Source organism: Nicotiana tabacum, chromosome 7, assembly GCF_000715075.1.
Source record: "Nicotiana tabacum cultivar K326 chromosome 7, ASM71507v2, whole genome shotgun sequence".
Lineage (NCBI taxonomy): Eukaryota > Viridiplantae > Streptophyta > Magnoliopsida > Solanales > Solanaceae > Nicotiana > Nicotiana tabacum.
Window position 1 is genome coordinate 87316257 of NC_134086.1, and position 16038 is coordinate 87332294.

Sequence of the window (16038 nt, forward strand, 5' to 3'; positions counted from 1 at the left end):
TGAAAAACAAAATTGTAATAACTGCAAAATCCATAACATCAAGAGAAGAATAAAACTTTAAACTATAAACTATTTATGTGTATCTTGTTAAAGTTGGAATCATAATGAATCCTGTAGCGAACTCTTTAAAAGATGTGTTTTATTTATAAGTGAACTACAATATACAGAGATACAAGGCCATATTTTAAAGTTACTATCTTCACCAATGAACTAAAAACGGACAAAATAGAATAGAATCAGTTGAAATTAATAAAAAAAACATTCGATCTATTTTTTTTTTTAAAAATGTAGAAGAATTAACCAAAATAGCCGACCGCCCAACTGCTTAAACTAAAAATAGCCAATAAATGTATAATATATGCATAACTTATATATTATATGTGTATAATTGTATATAATCAATGTATACTCTATGCTTATGGCTAGAAAATCAATAGAGAACTAATAATACTTTTTTTTTTTAGATATTTGTTAAATTTCGCTCTTTTATTCTGCAGCCGTCCACATAGATTTTGATTAATACTCTTTAAAAAAATGTTGATGGAGAATGTAGAATAATAACTTTATAGAAGTGTTTGGCTTCCCTTTTCTCTAGATGATTATAGCAAATAAGTTCAAATCTCATTAAATCGTAAACTCAGGCGGAATCTCTGTTTACGTCGGCGGAATATTTTACAATTTGACACATTAATTGCAAAACAACTATTTGGGACCTTATGTCGAAAGCAATAAATTAGAATAATTCAAGTTTCCATGTTTAAACACACATAATAATTAACATAAGGTAAGTTTTTTTAATTTCACGTTCTATGTATTTTTTAGTTTTAAATTTTTTTAATTGATTTTAAAGGTCTAAATAATGCAAATAAGGAAAGATTTAATAAACTAAATTTTATTTGATTTCAAAGTCTTAAATATTAGGAAAATTATTAAATGACAATGTTGTCCGATGTAAAATCTAGTTTAAATGACAATGTTGTCCGATGTAAAATCTAGTTTTAAGGGGTATACAAGGCGATATTTCGCTAAGGGCCTTCGTGCTTTTAATATAGTATATAAATATATTAGTATGGTTGGAGCAGCACCGCCTAAGGATTCACATATGGTAAGTTTTGAGTGCGATATCAGATATTTAGAAGGGCTACATCAAAAGTTTCCGAAATTCACATTAGGGTTACGCTGTGCTGCTACTAAATAGGTATTTTTGAAAGGAAAACTAATCCTAGAGAAAGAAAAATATATTTAAAAATTTCAACGTAAGAGCTACGCATAACTCAACAAAAGTAGGCGGTGCCTTTGTTATATATAGCCATATAAGCTAGGCCTAGCCTTCGAATAATTAAGTCCTGGGAGGGAGATGAAGAAACTTTCATACATTGAAGCTATATCTGAGTGGCATGGCAGATTCTTGACAGATGATCATCTATATTTGAATCTGCCATCCTACTCAGATCTGATTTCAATCTATGATTATTGCCTATTGATCCATTACAGGTATGTTTTTATGTTCTTTCTTCAATAATTGTTTTCAAAAATATTAGGATGGTGCAAATCTTGGCTAAAACAGCGCAAACCTTGATCATGATGTTCATAAGTTTAAGATTTCGCAAAATAATTTGTTTATGATGTTCATAACAAATACCGACATCAATTCTTGGTCTAATTACCGTAGAAATAAGGGCCATCATTACGAGTTAAAGAATCTAAGTTTCATACTTTTTCTTCAATAACTGGCACAATGAAAAGTGAATAACTTTGAAGAGCTCTCATTGATTAGAGTTCGGAAGGGAGCAGCTATGCCGGACCTCTCCTTGGGATCCAGTAAGAACACCAAAATCTGATAATTTGGCCATGGCATGAGCAAACTCTGTACGGAACATAGTCCCGTCATCCAAAGCATAATCAATCACCGCTGCTGCAGTCTTTTCATGAGCCATCAACTGTTGATCAGCAAACAATAGCCCTCTTCCTCTCATTAAAGTCTTGTAGTAGTGATTATCAAATGAAGCTCCAACAGCTGACTCACTCAGACTCCTAGCTGTACGTTCATTGAGCATATTGTTGATGGTGCTATTATTTTCTGGACAATCCCGCTTTAACTCTTCAAGGAAGTCAGAAGGAATTGTTGGATCAGGCAAACCTGTCCCCATGAAATTGCTGAGCCTTGGCCGAATGAATTCACATCCAATCTTCCCAATGTTATGTCCCCCTTCAGGTGTAAGGAAAAAAGAACAGAAAATTTCAATAAATGTATATCCCAAAAAATAAGGTGCAGTGTATGCAGACTAATGTAATGGGATCAGAAAGATTACCAAGGAGTGCCACTGTTTCCCTCTCATCAAATCCTCGAAGGGAAAATAGCCTAAGAGTTTCGCTGATATTCCCATTTGGTCGTGGAATTTCAGCCATGGCCTCATCAAAGAATGACTCCTTACTATCCTTTCTGCCCGTTAACACAGGATAATATGGTCCACCAGCCTAAGATGTAGGAAAATAACACGTAATAAGGAAAGATTGCAGAATGTTCGAATTTAAAAAAAAATGGAAGATCAGTGATCCTAATTTCAGGTCTCTATCAAACTCAAGCTTGAAAGCATCAAAAATCAAATTGCTATCTTGAAAGATAATTTGATGAGCCTTTTTGTCTTAAATATTTGATGACCTTGTTTATATTTTGCAATCTTTGGTTTCTGCACTTTATGCTTGAATGCATCTTTCTGGTGTTCAACTTGTACAAAATAACTGTCAGTTTTGAGGCGAACTGTGTTGGGTTTCCTGGTGTAGATTTTAAACTTATACACTATGTCTAAATTTATGGCCGATGACTCCAAAAGTCAGCTGTTTTTCGGTGCATGAAAGTAGTTCTCATCTAAAGTGCTTAAGCATTTGATGTTGACATTGTCTTCTCATTATGTTTACATCAAACTAATAGTTCAACCGTATCATTCTTGAAATATCCAAGAGTATCTACTGCTGTATGGGAACTTATGTAACTCATATTATGCTCAAGCTCTCACCTCGAGCCAATGCAGTTTCGGTGTATCAAAACCTTGTAAGCTTAGGTTGTACTAAATGAACTAGCTTAAGAGTTATAAAAGCTCCTAATTGATCAATTCTTTGCAACCAGCTCACACACTTGTGAAAATAACTTTCTGAATTTCTAGCAGACTTTCTTCCAACAGAAATGGCTCCTCTAAGAATTTCTTTCTCTCCTTCCCACCACACTATCACTGCATCATCTGAATCGCCATAACCATCTTCGACGAGTGGCCTACATCCTTATCAGCTTGAGCAGCGCCTTTGCCTTGTCAAGATTGCAACTGGCAAAACTATGCAATCATTGAAGTGGAAATAAAAATGGGAAGTACGTCTCTAGCTAAGTGGTCACTTCTATACACTATTTTGTATGAGATCGTTTTATCTTTCCTGAGAGGTGGTGGAATGGGTTATAGTTATTTTGTTCAGTCATATCAATAGATTTTGTGGAAAATTCAGTAAAAACTACAGTTAAGAGTAGCATAGCCTCAAAGTCACAGCACCAATATTTCCCAGAAAAATAAAAAGAGCCATAGACTAAAAGGTGAAGGAAAAAAAATCAATAATGAGAGAACAATTACTAAAAAAACAATATCACTAACGAGGAGACAAGCCAACATAATTGTCAATAGTGTCATTTGGACAATATTCTGGAATAACAAAAAGTAAAATAAAAATTAAAGAAGTACTTTTAAAGCAAATTTTGTTCAAAACAAAAATATTTTTGTATAGTTGTAACTTGAGAAGACTTATATTAAAAAGAACAAAGGCACAAAGGAGAAGAAATAGTTTCTTGGGATGAAATATGAGGGTTGCTTTGGCTGTATCTCCAATCTTAGTTACTTTATGGGGGTTGTAACTGCAGCTTCAATTTTTACTACATGCAACATACATTTCTCAATGGTCATTTAGGAAGAAGTAGCTGCACTTATAATATTTTATTAAAATTATATAGCTTTACGAAACTGCTATAAGCTTCTGGGAATTTTTGTTCATAACGAGTTCCTGAATGAAGGTAAGGATTGAATTAACCAGCCAATGGCTAGTGTAGGTATGCATAAGAAAACAAAAAATATATAGACATTCTAATTAAGATAAGATGATTGATGTAGTTTTCATGGCAGTTTTAAAGGAAAGAGATTCGTTTGAGCGAGAAGAGCATTTTCTACATTTTTCTCTCTTAGTGATGGTGGGAGTATGGAAGGTGACAGGCAATAAATGGTAGGTCCAATGGAGCTTATGAAGACATTGATAATAGCCAATTTTGCTCCAAAAGCTAGAAGAAACTTCCCGTGATGAATACTTTCAAATAATTACATATTATTAAAATTGCACTATTAACAAATGATGAAGGTATCAGAAGTATCTGTTATGTACTAGGAACATCTGAATATGCACAAGCACAACAAGATCATTTAACGAAATTAATATGAGGAAACTGGCATACATGCCAGTGAATAAATTACACTTACAAATCAGTATAAGAACAAGAATCTTTTTTAAAAGAAACTTCAGGTAGTTACTACTCCATAAGAAACAAAGAACAAGGCCAGACTCATACCAGAACGATGCCATCTCTCGTTGCAAGGACAAGGATATCAGAACAAGAGACAACCCCAGGGCATGCCTCCTCAATTTCATCCTTTATCATATCGATGAAACTGAACCCTTTAAGTGTCCTATTAGGGATCGCCTCGCGTTCAACAGTCCCATTTTTATTACTGTTAGCAAGCAGAACAGATGCATCACAACCCTAGAATGAACAGAACAAGAATTGTCATAAACGTAAGAACTTACAAAGAAAAGATAAAGATATTATTATCGAATTTTGAATGTTTTCACAAGTGATGTTGGCAGTTGTCAGAGTCTTAGAGTGGCTATTGAGATTTAAGCATAAAAACTTCATTGACATTAAATATTTTTAACTTCTCCTATAAAGTAAAGGGAATACTGAACTCCGTAAGCAAGGCGAGAAAAGTGCTAATGCTGACAAAATATATAGTTAGAATAAGAGTGCACATTTGAAACTCAAAGAGCATCTAACGGTTGAAACCTCCATCCAAATCAAACAACCAAAACGAGGCACAAATATACATGAGAACATACGAAGAATGACAGGCGCATGGCACACAAATTAAGATCAAAAAGCAAATTGAAACGAAAGAAAACATCCACAAATATATTGCAGAAATACAAGCATTAACATCCAATGAATTGTGGACGCGGGCACAAGTACTGATAAAACTACATGTTAAGCATCTACATGCTAGAACTCATTAAGAGCACTTTCTGAAAATAGGAATGACAATAGTAACTGAGTCAGTTGGAACAGTTAAGATCCTTGACTTAGAAAAGACTTAACACCAAGGCACGAGAACACATAAGTTCATATGAAGAATTAAAAGGCCATAATGCAACAAATGATGAATTTCAAGGCTAATTAAAGAAATGTCGGGGGAAATGAAAATGAAGTCACAACCATTACATGCAAAGAAAATATTAGAGTGAGATAAGGCACGAAACAGAATAGGAGTATGATGTACTGGGATCACAATCACTTACAGGGTAGAACCAAGAATAACAGTAAGAAGTGCAAAAACCAGCATTCCTCCCCATCCCCATCTCAATTTCCAACCCCCAAAAAGATGGAAAAGTAAACTAGTGCTAGAACCCACAAAACACCTGATTAATTGACTCTAATGTACAATGCACAAAAAGAAAAACATACATCAAGAATCAGGAAATCGCAACAAAGTAACAAAATGTGGAACACAAAGAAATTACAGATTAAGAAAAACAAAAACAAATTTGGAGAAAATGAGAGAGTAGGGTACGGTACCCCAATGAAACAATCATGGAAGAGCAGGCGCAAGAGTTGTGCTGGTGCATTGTGTTGCATCGCCACTATTCTGTGCATCGTAGACCATACCATTTCCTCCACATCCCTTTCGCATTGTTCCTCATAATAATTATATCTGAATGGCATGGCAGTAAAAGCGCCACTTTCTGGCATTGTGCCCTGGGCCATCAAAAGGAACGCAACCAAGAATGGCAGAACCGCCATGGAAACCCTGTTCTTGCTCAACATTTTGAATTTTGAGTGGAAAACTCTAAGACTTTAGAGAGAAAGTAGCGAGAGTTTGGGGCAAGCGGTGGTGAAGACTTACACCTGACTTGCCTTCTAATTGTACCTCTACATATATACAGAGTATATTAGCTAGCGCCAGTATTTCACATTAACGTAGTAAGCAAGCGAGGGGGCGGGGGATAATAAAAGGCTTCTCCTCTTCTTCTTCTTCCTCCTTTTTTTTTAGGTGGAGAATAAAAATATTTTAGTCTGTGAGATATTTGTCCAAGTGATAGAGTATTTAAAAATGAAACAATTTTTGGACCCAAAAAAAATTGACTTATAACACTCTAACATTTAATTAATCTTAACAGAATTAATTGTTCAATGTCCATGTCGTAGCTACTATGGTGAATCGGCTCCTTGTTAGTTGTTAGAGTAAATTATATTAATCCATAGTAAGGAGATGTTATGTAACGTGAATGAAGAACAGTAGATATAATACTTAGAAATGGAGAATTATTTTTTATTCAACGAAATTATTATAATCTAATTAAATTGCAATTCTCTATGCAAGGATTGTAGAGTTATCCCGAGTGAGTCCCTCGCGACACAACATAGGCTCTTGATGATGGACGCCGGCATCATAATAAAGAAGAAAAAGTGGGTTATTTGGAGTCGTCCGAGGATCAGGTGGGGAGCTTTGTCGAAAGATAAAGCGCAGGTGTTGGAGAGGAAGTTGATGGATATGGGGCCTGAAAGAGTAGTGAGGACGCGAGAAGCATGTGGACAATGACGGCGAACTGTATTAGGGAGGCCACGAAGAAGGTGTTAGGGGTCTCAAAGGGCTACTCTAGGGGGCACAGAGGGGACTGGTGGTATAATGAATAGGTTCAAAGAAAAGTGGAGGCCAAGAAAGCGGCATGCTTGAAGTTAGTGGAGAGCTCAGATGAGGAGGAGAGAAGAGCGAACAGAGAAGGGTACAAGAAGGCTAGGAAAGAGGCGAAACTAGCGGTCACAAAGGACAAAAATGCAATGTTTGGTGGCTTGTATGAAGAATTAGGGGATAAAGGCGGGGACAAGAAGTTATTTCGGCTGGCCAAGGTGAGAGAGAGAAAGGCACGTGATTTGGATCAAGTGAGGTGCATCAAGGACGAGGATGGCAAAATTTTAATGGATGAGGCTCAGATTAAGCAGAGATGACAGACTCACTTTCACAAACTTCTTAACGAGGAGGGGACAGAGATATTGTGTTGGGCGATTTGGAGCACTCCGAGAGTCGCCGTGATTTTGGGTATTGTATTTAAGGTCGATGGGTCGTGGGGGGCTATGTGTAAGAAGAGCAGGGGCAGAGCGACTGGGCCAGATGAAATTCCGGTTGAGTTTTGGAGGTATGTGGGTAGAGAGGGCGTAGAGTGGTTGTCGGGATTGTTTAACGTTATTTTTAGGACGAAGAAGATGCCAGAGGAATGGAGATGGAGTACGATGATTCCGTTGTACAAGAACAAAGGTGATATCTAGAGTTGCAACAAATATAGGGGTATTAAGTTGCTTAGTCATGCTATGAAAATGTGGGAGAGGGTGGTGGAAGCGGGGGTGAGGAGGTCAGTGTCTACATCAGAGAACCAATTCAGGTTCATGCTTGGCCGTTCAACTATGGAAGCTATCCATCACATCAGGAGGTTAGTGGAACAGTACAGGGATAGGAAGAAGGATTTACACATGGTGTTTATTGACATAGAGAAAACGTACGACAAGATCCCAAGAGAGGTTCTTTGGAGGTGTTTGGAGGCTAAAGGTGTTCTGGTAGCATACATTAGAGTGATTAAGGACATGTATGATGGAGCTAAGACTCGGGTTAGGACAATGGGAGGTGACTCGGAGTATTTTCCGGTAGTTATGGGGTTGCACCAAGGATCAGTGCTGAGTCCTTTCCACTATTTGCCCTGGCGATGGATGCGCTAACACACCATATTCAGGGAGAGGTGTCATGCTGTATGTTATTTGCTAATGATATAGTCCTGATTGATGAGACGCGAGGCAGTGTCGGCAAGTTCAAGATGAGGGGGACTAAGACAGAATACTTGGAGTGCAAGTTCAGTGACGTAACGGAGGAAACGGACAGTGACGTGAAGCTTAATTCACAAGTCATCCCCAAGAAAGGGAGTTTTAAGTATCTTGGGTCTATTATCCAGGGGAACAGGGAGATTGACAAGGATGTCACACACCACATAGGGGCGGGATGGATGAAATGGAGGTTAGCATCTGGCGTCTTGTATGGCAAAAAGGTGCCACTAGAACTTAAAGGCAAGTTGTATAGAGCGGTGGTTAGACCGGCTATGTTGTATGGGGCAAAATGTTAGCCAGTCAAGAACTCTCATATCCAAAAGATGAATGTAACATAAATGAGGATGTTTGAGGTGAATGTGCGGGCATACTAGATTGGATAAGATTAGGAATGAAGATATTCTGGCTAAGGTGAGGGTGGCGCACATAGATGAAAAAATGCGGGAGACGAGGCTTAGATGGTTCGGGCACGTGCAAAGGAGAAGCCTTGACGCTCCGGTTAGGAGGTGCGAGCGGTTGGCTTTGTCAAGTGTGAGAAGAGATAGAGGGCGACCTAAGAAATATTGGGGAGAGGTGATCAGGCAAGACATGGCGCAACTCTAGCTCACCGAGGACATAATCTTAGATAGGCAGGCTTGGAGCGCGAGCATTAGGGTCGTAGATTAGTAGGTAGTTGAGCATTTTTCTTCCCTGTTGAGGGTGTTAGGCTAGTTTGTAGTGTATTGCTTTAGATTATTAGTGGTACTTGTTGTGTTTGTATTGTTTTCTGCTCCGATTGCCTAGTACCTTCCCATTATTTTGATTATTGATATTGCTTTTTCCATTTATTTTTCTGATTCTTAGGTTGCTGGCATTGTCTTCTTGACATATATGGTTGTTATTGTTCTATTGCCTCTTTTTCATCTCCTTGTGCTGAGGGTCTTTCGGAAACAACCTCTCTATCCTCCGGGGCAGGGGTAAGGTATGCGTACACACTACCCTCTCCAGACCCCATACGTGGGATTATACTGGGTTGTTGTTGTTGTTGTTGTTGTTGTTGTTGTTGTAATTAAATAGCAATTCTAAGCAAGTAAGGATGACAGAGTGAGATTCAGTAACCGAATTACCGGAATAAGCTTGAATGCTTGATATATCAGTTTTGGTTATAATAACAGAAGAAACAATCCTTTTGTTATAATAACAGAAGCAATCCTTATGTAGATATCTATTGGCTTTATGCTTTTGTGGAATAAGCTAGACTTTCTGTATGTCTTGGAGGTGTAATCTTTATGGATGGTAAAAACGTTGTGATCTTGATTTTTTGAGCTTTTTTTTCCTCTCAAGACAGTGTATATTCTCATCCACTAGCTTTAGCATTATGCTGAATAGCTGATGTTCATGTCTATGCGGAAATTTCATTGCTTGGATCTTCATTAGATATTCACTACTATAAGACTTCAATGAGAGACGTTTTGTGTTCCCTGTTCAAGCAACAACTCTCTTGCTCGGACCCTAAAAAAAGTTGCCGCACCTGTATCGGATCCTCCAAAAATACATAACTTTTGGAGGATAAATACACGTGACCATATTTTTAAAGAGATGGAGCAATCATAAAACCGCAGTTAAAGAGAATAGAGTCCAGCCACGAAAGCTTTGAAGCGAATTTGCTTTGAGCAAAAGCCTATGTGATACTGTGGTCTTACAATCTTCAACTTTTGAACAGGGACTGTTTAGGACAGATTTTGCTCATGCAATGGCTAAAATGTCAAATTTTTATTTTACTTTGAATAAACCCCACGAAATTTTATAATGAAATATGCTACCCTTCAAATTATTCAAAAAAAAGTTAGGTACAAAAACTTGACTCATATCGTGGATGATAAAATCTACTCCTATTTAGAATTCAATGTTGTGTGTGCAGAGGAGAAATCCAAAATCAGAAGATCATACTGGTCTATTTCTATAGCTTAATTGGAGCTTTTTCCCTTCTTTTTAAGAGGCCATTGCTAACAACTAACAAGGCACAACTTGTCATTTAGGAATGTGTTGGATTTCTAGCCCTACCCTAATTCAAACATACAATTTGGTACGATAAAGAAAAGTGGAATTTTGATATGTGATGCTGACTTACACTATAGCACCAGAAAGTAATTTGCACCTTGTATTTGCGCCAAATCAAACATTTTAACCTCAAAAGTTACAAATTAAAATAAAATACATATTACTTAACCATGGTTAAACAAAAATGTTTGTAAAGAGACGTATACATTTTATATTCATTCATTTGGTGTCAACATTGGGCGGACATAATCTTTTGTATAGATTGAAGTATTAAAAGTTGTCATATAGCAGAATGATTCTCTGTGCGGTTCTCCAAAATCCCATCATTTCTCCTCATAGAAACCATCTTCACAGGTTCTTATAGATATAGGAGGAAATTTCTTTCACAGTTTCAGGGACAGTCTCTAGCAAGAATAAAAAGGAATATACAGAAATTGCCATGAAAGTTCATTTCCTGCTCGACACAATCGGGCTGGTGCTCCCTTCCAAGAGCTAAGTAGAGTGCCCAGTCAACAATACCAGTCAAATCCTTAAAATTTATCACAGATTACCAACACCATTATCACCAGTAATCGCCACAAGAACATTGGCCACCACTAAAATGGTGAAACCGATAAGGATCCCTCAATATGATTTCCCTCCTAATAATGCTGCTTACGAACTTGAAAACTGAATGGCAATCGCCACAGACTCTAAGGTTCTTAAATATTCGAAGAGTTGAACCTTCAGGAGTACTAATCAAACCGTATGCTAGTGCAAGTCTTTCACTATGCATCCATAAATTGTGCTCTTTCTGTTCTTCATCCGTGTCATGCAATGCAAAGCTTATATCAGCAATATAACCGGCCTCCTGAATCTTTTTTCTCAGTTCTGTCAACTTCCTGTATATTTTCTCTGACTTCGGGTGAGACAAGTCTCCGATCCCAAAGGTGCATATTTGGTTCTTTAACTTGACCCAACTGCAAGCAAGCTGCTTTTTCACTTTATGCAATTCCATTTCAGCTCTCACATTCTGAACGTCCTGCCATCTCCCCGAAGTTGCACACATATTTGAATAAAGAACATAAGCTGAGTCATCCGATGGGTTAGATTTTAGAAGATTTTCGGCTGCTACCTTTCCTAGTTCTGTATTTCCATGCATCCTGCATGCTGCCAACAAGCTTCTCCAAACAAAGTCGTTTGGTGGCACTGGCATTTCTTTAATAAAAGCAATGGCTTCAGGGAACCTTCCAGATCTTCCAAGAAGGTCTACTACGCAAACACAGTGCTCTATGCCAGCCAGGACTCCAAATTCAGAAGTCATAGAAGCAAAATATCTCAGACCGTCATCTACTAGACCACCATGACTACAGGCTGATAGAAGAGAGACAAAAGTCACATGGTCTGGCTTTGAACCTTGCTTTACCATATCGTGAAAAGTATCTCTAGCTTTCTGGAACAATCCATGTCTGGCAAAAACAGATATTAATACATTCCAAGATAATCTTGCACGCATATTTGGTTCGGGGAATATTTTCAGAACATCATTCATTTCACCACATTTCCCATACATATCCATTGTAGCATTTCCAACAAACGAATTTGAGTCAAACCCAAGTTTAGTAGCTAAACAGTGAATCTGTTGACCCTCTTCCAAGGATGCCAAGTTTGCTGCGGCTGAAAGTGCAGCAGAGAGGCTGAATTGGTCAAACTCCAGTTTTTTTCTTAAACAACACTTGAACAAGTAATCCTGACTTTCTTTATAAGCCGTAACATCCGAAGGAGCCCGTCATCGGTGACATCATGGCAAAAGCATTTGAAAACCTGCTCAACAGCAGTCCGCATACATAGTGATGAGAGAGTTCCTGACGCATTCATTTGTCTCAAAACCAGTCAGAATTATATGTCCATGCAACGGCTTGCCATAGTTCAGCAGATCAGTTTCAGTTGAGCAAGAACCAAGAACATTAATCAAAGTAATGTAATTTGGAGAATTCTCTTCCTCTCTCATTGACTTAAAATTTCTCACTGCCTCAAGTGTGTCCTTATTATCTGCATAGCCACCAATTAATGCATTCCAAGTGACTAATTCCTTGTCAGGCATTTTTTGAAATACCTTTTTAGCCTCCCACATCATACTACACTTCCCATACATGGTGACTAATGCATTGCCAACTATTAAATTGTTATGGAGCCCATGAACAATTACAAGAGCATGAACAGTTTTTCCTTCATCAAGCAATTGACCATCTGAACACGCAGCCAAAGCACTAGCGAAAGTCACATAGTTAACTGTTCTTTGCAAGTGAAGCAGTTCAGCGAACACTTCCAAAGCTTTGAAGTACTTACCTGTTAAAACATAACCAGCCATCATGGAGTTCCACGAAATCACATCCTTTGCTGCCATGGCAAAGAACAAACTTTCAGCATCTTTGGGCCTCGAAGCCTCCAAATACATGGAGAGAAGAGTATTACACACACAAATATTAGAATCCCATCCCGATTTCAACGACAAACCATGAACACCTCTGCCTAAGTTTAGACAATCAATAGTTCCACAAACAGACAACAATGCAGAAAGTGTAGTTGAATTGACATCATCATGAACATGACGCATTTCAGAAAAGGAGCTGAACACTTTCTCGTACAATTGGTTATACGCTAGTGCTGAAATAATCGAATTCCATGATATAGTGTCACGGTCAATCATGGCCTCAAAGATATAAGAGGTATCTTCAATGCAACCAGAACTACCAAACATCGAAATAAGAGAATTTGATACAGAAACATTGTCTTGGAATCCAGACTTTACAACCTGACCTAGCATTTGATGACCCAAAAAATCATCATCAAGAGCTATGCAAGAACTAATAACAGCAGTACATGTGTTTTCATTACCAGACACCTCTTCATGTCTCATTCTTCGGTACAGATCTATCACCACCTCTGGGTAACCATTATCTGAATATGCAACCATCAAGGAAGTCCAAGTAACAACATTCCTTTCAGGCATTTCCTCAAACAGTGTTTTAGCACTACAAGGTAGTCCATATACACCATAAAAATGGAGAAAAGAAGTTCCCACAAAAACATCATTCAACAAACCATATTTCATAACCAATCCATGAATTTGAAATCCTTCCAAAACCATATTTTCCAATCTACTGAATGCAGTCAACAAGCTAGCTATAAAATACCCATTTGGTTGAATTCCAAAACCCCACATTTCAACAAAAAGAATTACAGCATCCAAGTAAAGACCCATCCTAACATACCCAGATATCATATTATTCCAAGACGCCCCATTTCTCTCGGGCATTAAATCGAACACGTGACGAGCACCTTCAATGTTCCCAAATTTCGAATACATACCGATCAAAGTGTTGTAATGGAAAATGCTCAAATGGGGTTCTTCCTTTAGACAAACTGCATGAACTGCCCTTCCAACAATTTGTTGGGTGATTTTGGAGAAGCCCTTTTGATGAAACCCAGAGATTTCTGGTTCTTGGTGGTGCTGTAGGCATTGAAAGGGGCGGTTTGTGGGCTGCTGTTGTCTGCATTGGACTGAGATTGTGCTGAAGTAAATGTTGAAAGCGCAGAGCTTGTTGTGAAGGCAAGTGTGTCTGGTTCTAATATGATAGAGCAATATAGCACTCATAAAATCAGCCGGAGAAACAAAGCTGCAGTATTATTTCAAACTTTGGGTTGCAACTTCAGTTGCCAAAATAGTACTCTACATGAAAGTTCAAAATCAAAAGTGATTGATGCCGCCAGATTTTTCCTTTGTCTGTGTAAAACATATTTGAAGCAAAGCAATTTAAGGTTTTTAATGAGAAATAAAACATGTGATAGACGTGTAAATATTATAGTACTACTCCCTCTCTTTCAATTTAGATGAGTTAATTTTAAAAAAAAAAAAAACTTTTAAAATTTATGATTGTATACGGTTAAAATCGGGTGAGCCCGATTTTACTGATTTATCGAGACCGGTGTGAAGGATCGAAGATCGATCCGTAATAGATCTAATCGAGGCACGAGGACAAGGTACTGAGTTCAAAGATTCGAGGTACCTGTCAAGATCGAGACCGGTAGTGATTGAGACCGAATAAGACAAACATCGTAGCATAATAACAGAAAGGCGAGATATCTGTTACCGGTCAAAGATCATGGCAGAGATCTCGGAACGGATCAAATCAAGGACAGTTAATTAGCTAATCATGGGATTTCCTTCTGTAATTAGAGTTATACCATAATCAGAATTCATCTACTATATAAAGAGGAGTTCCAATCATTTGTAAGGTACTTGGATTCACACATATCAAAGCAATATAACACTTTCTCTTTAGCTCATATTCTTGTTCATCAGCTTGTTATATTTTTAAATGTTCTTGCACCAATCAGTTCGAGGGTATTCAAGCTCGAGGGTTGAATTCCATTCAAGCACTGATTTACTTTATCTTATTATCAATTTTCATTATTAATCTTCATATTCATCAATTGGTATTAGGTGAAAACACGTATCCTTAAAACCACATTATAAGTTTAGTTGTTATCCAATTTTTAAGGTAAACAGTTTGGCGCCCACTGTGGGGCTAAGGATAATAGTGTTTGCCTGGTATTAATTCTCATAACACACACTGCTTTACACTTGTTCTCATAAGTGTGATGACCCAAAATGTCATCTTTAATTTAAATAATTATCTCAGTATTTTAAGACCTTGAAAAGCGCTATCAATAAATCCTCAACTTGCGTGCGCAGTCCGTATAATTTTCCGGAAGGTTCTTATGTGAAAAATGGATTAAATCGTGAACTAGAGCTTTAAAACTCAACTGAGTTGACTTCGGTCAATATTTTGGGCAAACGAACCCGGATAAAAGTTTTGACCATTCTGGTAGTTCCGTATCATGATTTGGGACTTGGTCATATGCCCGAACTCGAATTTGGAGGTCCTTAGATCAAATTATCGCCATTTAACGAAACTTAAAAATCTAAGGTTAAAGATTTCTTAAGTTTGACAAGAGATTTGACTTTTTGATATCGGGCTCGGAATCCAGTTCTGAAAATTTTCATAACTTTGTTATGTCATTTATGACTTGTGTGCAAAATTTGAAGTCAATCAGACTTGATTTGATAGGTTTTTGCATCGAATATAGAAGTTGGACGTTCTTAGTTTCATTAGGCTTGAATTGGGGTGTGATTCACGGTTTTAGCATTATTTGATGTGATTTGAGGTTTCGACTAAGTTCGTATGATGTTTTTAGAACTTGTTGGTATATTTTGTTGAGGTCCCAAGGACCTGGGGTGGATTTCAGAAGGTTAACGGATCAATTCGGACTTGAATTTAGCTACTGAAATTTTCTGGGCAGCTTCTACATTTTTCGCACGTGTGAACAATGACCGCACATGCGTGAACAGTATCCGTATACAGTATCAGCATACAGTATCCGTAAACAGTATCCGTATATAGTAGAAGTGTATAGTATCTGTGAACATTATCTGTGAACAGTATCACGCGTGAACAGTAACCCGAAAAATTTCTGGACAGAATGTAACTTCTGAAAATGGGACTTCGTCCATTTTCCATTTTTACCAAATTGGAGCTCGGGGAGAGGCGATTTTCGGGAGATTTTCAGAGAAAACAACGGGGTAAGTGTTCTTAACTTAATTTTGGTTAGATTACCCAAATCTATTACTAGTTTTGGCATTTAATTGGTGATTTTAGTTGAGAAAATTTTGAAAACCCTCTTGGTTTAATTTGAAGATTTGAGGGTCGAGTTGATGTCGGATTTTGGTAAAATTGGTATGGTTGGACTCGTGGTTGGATGAGGTTTCATATTCCATAATTTTT

General features: G+C 37.6%; 3 protein-coding genes across 3 annotated transcripts in view; 1 reads left to right on the forward strand and 2 right to left on the reverse strand.

Moving 5' to 3' along the window:
• Window positions 1-1559: 1559 nt before the first annotated feature.
• LOC107783272 (putative Peroxidase 48) lies at window positions 1560-6352 on the reverse strand. Its single transcript, XM_016604248.2, has 4 exons — window positions 5876-6352; window positions 4598-4789; window positions 2313-2478; window positions 1560-2209 (listed from the first exon to the last, which is right to left on the reverse strand). Exons 1-4 carry the CDS (start codon window positions 6122-6124, stop codon window positions 1767-1769), a joined length of 1050 nt encoding a protein of 349 aa, XP_016459734.1. The 5' UTR covers window positions 6125-6352; the 3' UTR covers window positions 1560-1766.
• A 543-nt stretch (window positions 6353-6895) lies between these two features.
• LOC107783271 (uncharacterized) lies at window positions 6896-7306 on the forward strand. The gene is made up of 2 exons (XM_075218482.1): window positions 6896-6931; window positions 6995-7306. The coding sequence occupies exons 1-2, from the start codon at window positions 6896-6898 to the stop codon at window positions 7304-7306; spliced, it is 348 nt and encodes a 115-aa protein (XP_075074583.1).
• Window positions 7307-10286: 2980 nt separating this feature from the next.
• LOC107783273 (pentatricopeptide repeat-containing protein At3g26782, mitochondrial-like) overlaps window positions 10287-16038 on the reverse strand; it is a 47180-nt gene continuing 41428 nt past the window's right edge. The window contains exons 3-4 of the mRNA XM_075218483.1: window positions 12037-13869; window positions 10287-11913 (exon numbers count right to left, since the gene is read on the reverse strand). Of these exons, the coding sequence (XP_075074584.1) occupies window positions 10773-11913; window positions 12037-13869 (2974 nt within the window). The 3' untranslated portion in view covers window positions 10287-10772. The remainder of the gene's footprint in view (window positions 11914-12036; window positions 13870-16038) is intronic.

What these genes read in the sequence shown, in the direction of transcription:
- LOC107783272 (XM_016604248.2), bottom strand. Translation starts at nt 6,124, where the DNA reads ATGTTGAGCAAGAACAGGGTTTCCATGGCGGTTCTGCCATTCTTGGTT. An exon ending in CGAGAGATGGCATCGTTCTG is followed by an intron (nt 2,479 to 4,597) that starts GTATGAGTCTGG and finishes CCTACATCTTAG; the next exon opens with GCTGGTGGACCATATTATCC. An exon ending in GGAAACAGTGGCACTCCTTG is followed by an intron (nt 2,210 to 2,312) that starts GTAATCTTTCTG and finishes TTACACCTGAAG; the next exon opens with GGGGACATAACATTGGGAAG.
- LOC107783271 (XM_075218482.1), top strand. Translation starts at nt 6,896, where the DNA reads ATGACGGCGAACTGTATTAGGGAGGCCACGAAGAAG. An exon ending in TTAGGGAGGCCACGAAGAAG is followed by an intron (nt 6,932 to 6,994) that starts GTGTTAGGGGTC and finishes TATAATGAATAG; the next exon opens with GTTCAAAGAAAAGTGGAGGC.